This window comes from Saccoglossus kowalevskii, chromosome 7 (genome assembly GCF_978046115.1).
Source record: "Saccoglossus kowalevskii chromosome 7, keSacKowa6.1, whole genome shotgun sequence".
NCBI classification, from domain to species: domain Eukaryota; kingdom Metazoa; phylum Hemichordata; class Enteropneusta; family Harrimaniidae; genus Saccoglossus; species Saccoglossus kowalevskii.
In genome coordinates this window covers 783,810-790,613 of record NC_140647.1, presented here as the reverse complement: position 1 = coordinate 790,613, position 6,804 = coordinate 783,810, and the positions used below count along the sequence as shown (strand labels likewise).

The window sequence follows — 6,804 nt, the reverse complement described above, 5'->3', positions numbered from 1 at the left end:
AAGCCCCGGATATAACATGAATTTTCTGAGGGACGTCAGAACTTTTTCTCAAAAATCTCTGCGAAGAGTTGAAACAACTGTGGTGACCTCTGGGGGTCAGAAATTCATGGAGTGTCGCCTTGACAACGGGAAATTCAAGTTGTCAGACACGGGAGAAAGATGTATGGGATTCTGTGGTGATTATAAACCAGATTTGCAGGTTGCCTGTGTGAGGCCATGGATATTGCTGAGTAAGTTGAATTTGTTTGTGATACACAATCACAGGGAGTCCCATGCTGCATAGCAATCACGGGCGCTTGCAACAGGATTTATGGTTAAGGGAGATAGGCTTGGGTAGGGTTATATACTAGTATAGAAATAAAGACAGGGTATGAAACGTCCGCACTTGGAATCGCTGTACACCAAACGAATACGGCTGGTTTGTGAATAAACTCGCACACTACACTCACCAAAAAAGCAATCCACTTGACTATCAGACTCTTATTTATCCAATTTTGTCATACGTTTGTAATAATTTGTCTGTAAATTCGCAAAAAAATGATAATTTCTGGCGCTATCGAGCGTCGCGGCGTGAAAAACACAACTACTCCCTGACAAGCTCCGCCCATCGAACGCTCATTGGTAGAAAGGGCTCGGGTCAAAGGGTCACCCTGATTTCAAATACAATAGCGGTCACCTACGAATGCAAATACGGGAGCCAAAATCCGGAGAAAATGGGCGTTTCATCTCTTATGAAAGCTGGAAGATGGCATTTTATAGTTATTGGTAGGTACTATCGCATATAACATCAACTATTTTACACCAATCTCAACGCGTTGGTAAATGCTTTTTCGAAAATTCGCTGCTTTACAGGGGGTGCCACTCTTAAAGTAGCATTTCGTCGAACACGGTCTCGCGTTTGTACCGATTGCTTTAAAGTTAAAACAACACTTGTAAAACACGTTTAAAACGCTATTACATAATATATATCTTATAATGAATAGATGATCGAATATGACTGTAATCGTTAATATGAATAAATTAGAATTTATTTTTCACCATAAGTATACATCAATCTACACAGTATATGCACTGCAAGCTAGTTCGTCTCCTTTTACTGAAATTCTGTTTTTACATGTATATGTATATGTATATACAGGATTTTGTCAAACTTGAGAAGTGCAAATGAGAGTGATTGTATTGTGTGTGGGTCAGTTTACAAAGTTTACAAAACGTATTCTATGTCATTTGCGGCCACCACTGGTAGCGACAAGATTGTCAGTAAAAAGGTACATAGACTAGGACTTTGTTTTTTTAGTAATGTATAATATCATTATTTTCCGATTTCAATGGCAGATATTTTCTAGAGCTCTGAAATGTCTTGTACCAACAATATATAGGTGTAACCACAATAGACAACAGTAAGACAGAATATATACCGAGAAGTGAAAAAAGACACGTTGAAGATGTGTAAAGAACGTAGACAAACCGGTCACACTGTTCACGCTTACGACTGGTCACAATCACCCTCGTTACCTTAGCTTGTGTTTCCAGTCAAACTCCAATCACAACGTGCCTGAGTCGTTAACGTCACTGGATTTGTTTGGCCTCTAGGGGGTACTCCCGTTGAAAAGATATACACATATGTGCCACCAGATGGGGTCCCAAATTCAGCACTTTTATATGGAAAGAGAAAATGCCATTGCATAGCCATACACAAAATAATCTGATTGTAAGGTGTCCGGTCCCTGGTGAAATTGAAATATTATGAGTTTATATTAAACTTGTATCGTCGTCATTTTTGCAAGCCTTTGTAGCTAATTTAGAAATCAATGTATTCAATCGGTTAGTATGCGTGCGTGTTGATTTGCCCATCCTTCTTCGTGCACAATTCCAATGCGAAATCACAATCGGGTATTTCGTTATTTAAACAATAATTGCAGTGGCTAATTATTATACAGTTAATTTATTACACGCAATTATTACTCGCAGTATATTTTTCAAAGTGTTTGAGGCTTTCACAAATTTTCTTCATGGTCCCTGTCATAATAATCTGACTGTATTTCTAGTTGTGTACGATGTGTATTTTCTTTTCAGAAATATACAGAGGTATGACATAGTGCCACAATAAGGATGGATATAACGAATCACTTGACATGTGTGAAATCGCAACATTAATGTTGAATAAAAGGTTCTTTCAGTCTGATATTACCAGTAACACTGTGACTGTAACCTTGTGAAAGCTCATTATCCGAGAGAAGCTGATTGGTATCAACATTATGTCTGTAACGTTTACCAGTGATGACTCCTTTAGTGTTAAGATAAATGATACGGCAGTTGATTTGAAACAGTATGGGTTTCCAACAGCCATGTTTTCTACAGAATATAACTTAGATATTCTAGTACTCTTCTTAGACAGGATAAAACTATGCACTGGGTGTGACCAAACCATGTAATATTACTGTCACACAAAACCTACTAATTGAATCTAATCCAGTAAATGGTAAAACTGTTCAAAGTGTGCGTGATATAAAGTATTGTCGCATATTATCATAGGCTTCTGCTTCCGATATTTGTCGAAGCTGTCAGCAAAGTTCTGCTATCAGAAGAGCTACCAGCCAAAAACTGTAGATGAGCCTAGCCCTGACAGGAAGAAATGTGTCGTTTCGGAAATTAATGTAAGGGATGTGTTAAACATAATAGCACCGAACGATGATTCAAACATGCTTTCGTTATTGACTCCAATAATCAATAATAGTAAAGTGCAACCCAAAGAACGTAGTTGGGACAGGGCAGTAATCAAGTTTGCAATTCAACTTTGGTGCAGGAGTTCAAAGGTTACTAGGATATCATTGACAACAAGTACTTGATTCTGCCGTCCACGAGATTGTCAATGATGTATAAAAATGTCATCAATCAAAGGCCTGGATTCAACCCAGATGTGTTTAGGTGGATGTACGACAATATAATAATGGATGAAATGAGCATATAAGAAGATTTGCAGCTTGAAAATAAGGGCGGCAAAAATCAATATGTCGGTGAAATTGACCTATGCGAAGAATTCAATGACATTCACATCATTAAGCATCAACGGCGAGATGCCAGACTTGTGACGAAGCGGAGAGAGCACCAACCACTGTCAACGAAACGAGTCACCTTTTGATTATATAGGGTGATATCCCCCGGTGAGGTGAGCAAGAGTGTTACCCTTTGACCCGAACCCTTTCTACCAATGAGCGTTCGATGGGCGGAGCTTGTCAGGGAGTAGTTGTGTTTTTCACGCCGCGACGCTCGATAGCGCCAGAAATTATCATTTTTTTGCGAATTTACAGACAAATTATTACAAACGTATGACAAAATTGGATAAATAAGAGTCTGATAGTCAAGTGGATTGCTTTTTTGGTGAGTGTAGTGTGCGAGTTTATTCACAAACCAGCCGTATTCGTTTGGTGTACAGCGATTCCAAGTGCGGACGTTTCATACCCTGTCTTTATTTCTATACTAGTATATAACCCTAAACAAGCCTATCTCCCTTAACCATAAATCCTGTTGCAAGCGCCCGTGATAGCAATGGTCACGCACCACCCTGTGGTCATTGCTGTCGAATGATGGAAGAAATTGAGGAGCTCCCTCTACTCCGATGGGCCATATACTGTAAAATATTTTATTTTAGCTGGAATTAATTATCGGTGAATAGACTTTTTTGATGTTTTGTATGAAAATTATTTTCACAAATTTTTTGAGTTGAATGTAAAAAAAGGTACTTTCGCCGTATTTCTCTCTAGTACTATTGCTCAAAATGGCGCTTAACATTTTTAATAACTTTTAATAGTGATAAGTTACCTAATTAGTATGCATTTCGAGAAATTACAGTGTGTACATGTGCAGTTTGAAATGGAACAATTTTGAACATGATAAAATCAAGCATAGAACTCACTGCTGCAAAAAAACTAGTAGCGCTGAACTGGTTGTCAGTTGACTTGTTTTCTAATAGACACAATTTTAGGGTCTGTATATTTATGTAATGTTTCTAAGTTTCGTTGTAGATTATTTTATAAAGAAATCGCTAAATTGATTTCATCTATTCGTTAAAAGAGACATTGTTGCTTCGACAATAACCTGCGTCTGACTTCGGAATGCTCCATTCAAATCGTTTTTCAGTACCTCGAATACAGCGCATCTGTTCGTTTGGCAGTAACAAATTTTCGAGGTTGACACGTTTTGTGTTCTACAGTACAAACCACTCATAGTGCATGATGTTTTGTGCAGACTGGATAAATAAATTGCAATAACTGTCAGTTCAGCTATAGTAGAAGTAGAGTCATGTCTGCAATTCTGCGTGTTGTGTATTTTCACTGAATAAAATTATAGAAATGCAGTAGTCAACATCTTTTTGATGTTAAATTTGTCATCTCTATTCAAACTTATGTTGCATATTTTTTACATGTCACTGGAACACATCAAATCAACTCATCAAAATTTATTGAATACAAGGTATTGCATAATATGAATACATTTTTGTTTAATTCATCGATAGGTTCACAGGATGTTGCAGCAGATTACGACTTGCTAGTAGAGAATAAAGTAACGCATATTCTGAATGTGGCTTCATTAGTTGATAACCATTTTGAAGATGATTTTATTTACTTGAAATTAGAAATACTAGACATACCAGAAACTGATATTACAAGGTTGGTATATTATCGCCTTCACAAGCAGCGGTTCCTTGAGGAATTTTGTAGTGGGCAGTACATGGAGTGGTAATAAAAGTTAACTTTTTCTTTTAAAATTTCTGCAGATATTTTGATCAATGTTTCAAGTTCATTGATGAAGCAAAAAGTAGCAACGGTGTGGTGCTTGTCCACTGTAATGCCGGTGTATCAAGATCAGCCAGCATCATAATAGGCTATCTGATGCATACAGAAAATATCTCACTTGAGGATTGTTTGGAAACTCTGAAAGAAATTAGACCAGGCATTCGGCCAAATGCTGGATTCATGTCACAACTTCAAGGATATGAAATTATGAATAAAAAGTGGTGAAGAGATACAGTTGACAAATTAATATTCTTGTTTTTTTATCACAAGTTTCTTATGTGGATTTAGGGCTCATATTGAATAGATTTGCTTCAAACTTGACATGAAAGGGGAACCTGCTGACTATATATACTGTACTCGACCACGTAAGCGCCCAGAGGCGTCAACTCAGGGGTGGGCGCTTACCCGAGCACCCTCCTCGAAAATAAGTGCAAATGAAAATTTTGATTCATCATGTGACAGGTTACGTCTTTGAGGGATAATCAAATTACAAAATTAGTTGCGTCGTCATTGATTTTTACAATGAAGAAACAGAAATTATCACAAAAAATATGCACATTTTATTACAATATTAATTACGTACCACAAGAATTTACAAAATTAAAAACATTAAAAACTCACGATGAAAATCACTTTCCGCCATGATGCATTTGCATGTATGTACATTTAAAAAAAACATGAATTCATTCATAATACAATGATGACCAGCCAGTGTAGTGTGGAAATATATTTTTTTTTACTAGAAGATTTGAGTCTATCTGTGAAACAAAAAAAATATTTTCTGGAGATCTGTACAATGCCTCTGATTAATTATGTAAAATACACAGACAAAAAAAAAATTCATTTCATTTTGACATAACTTGCTATGCTCTAAAATGTATGATTTGTTTGTCAATAAATATTATGATATTGATGGTCTTTTCTTAGCTGGTGTTCTACGGATTAGGTCAATAAAACAGAAAAAGTGTCTTGATACCTTGCGTAATAATGTATTAAATAAACCAAAGTTGCGTAATTTGAAGAATTATAGATCAGAGAAATACATGTTTCTGGATCCAGGTCAGAAAGATCACTCCTAGACTAGCACAAATTAGGTTTGACATGCTATTTTTGAGAATGAAACGAATGCCAGAAATTTATTTATCAATAGGAAGATTGCACATACAATGTATCTTTTACAAACATTCGACTAACCACTCTTCATCCTAAGTAATGGGTTATGCAAACTGTTGAATGCTATAAATTTTAGAAACGCACAGCAGTTTACTGTTTCTAGAAGCTGTTATTCTTCAAAATTAAATTTGTAGGTAAAAGTCCATCTCTGTGTGGTCTGTTTTGTTTCACATCTCTGGAAGTGTGGGGATATTTCTCTGACTTGAAGGTCCAAGCATAGACCTGTGGGTATATGGATAAGACGATGCAGTACCTGTAAATATATAGATGGGAATGGGTGAGATAACACAAGTACAGTTGTCTGGGATAGAACAAACTTTATACAAATATTCACACTACCAGTATCATAAAATCTGCATTAGGAGCCGCATGTCTAATAGAAGTTGCACTCATTCTTTTTGAATTGAGAACCATTTCTTATATGTGTGGATGCTCTAATCCCCTCTGTTGCATTGTACCATATTAATAGAAACAGATTTTACAGTAATAGTTTTAGCGACCCGAAAAACTCATTGTCAACCAGGGACACAAAAACTGTATGTCCACCACTGTTAACACTGTTGATATTTCTTGAAACAGAAATTGTGGCATTCAATTGTACATTGAAATATCCCAAGACATCCTTGTACAGCTGGATGCTTGTATGCATACAAATCTAAATAGTTTTTCATGTTGGGCCCGTAAAACTGAATGAGTTTTTATAACCAGGTATTCTTCCTCACAAACTGTTCATTATTTTGCTAAATATCAAAAGCAGTATCACCGTACATGCACATTATGAATACACATCTCACCTGTGGCAGAAACTAGTTTACCACATCACCTACCAGATAGT

General features: G+C 36.5%; 1 protein-coding gene across 2 annotated transcripts; it reads left to right on the top strand.

Annotated features, from left to right (window-relative positions):
* Positions 1 to 16: 16 nt before the first annotated feature.
* Positions 17 to 6,112, top strand: LOC100366822 (dual specificity protein phosphatase 19-like). 2 transcript variants are annotated; one of them, XM_002737591.4, is made up of 3 exons: positions 17 to 230; positions 4,517 to 4,670; positions 4,778 to 6,112. In XM_002737591.4, exons 1-3 carry the CDS (start codon positions 17 to 19, stop codon positions 5,019 to 5,021), a joined length of 612 nt encoding a protein of 203 aa, XP_002737637.1. In that variant the 3' UTR covers positions 5,022 to 6,112. The 2 variants fall into 2 exon arrangements, 1 of the variants encoding a protein (XP_002737637.1); XR_013421664.1 differs by lacking the exons at positions 17 to 230; positions 4,778 to 6,112 and adding an exon at positions 3,168 to 3,381 and having other exon boundaries at positions 4,517 to 4,580.
* Positions 6,113 to 6,804: the final 692 nt, after the last annotated feature.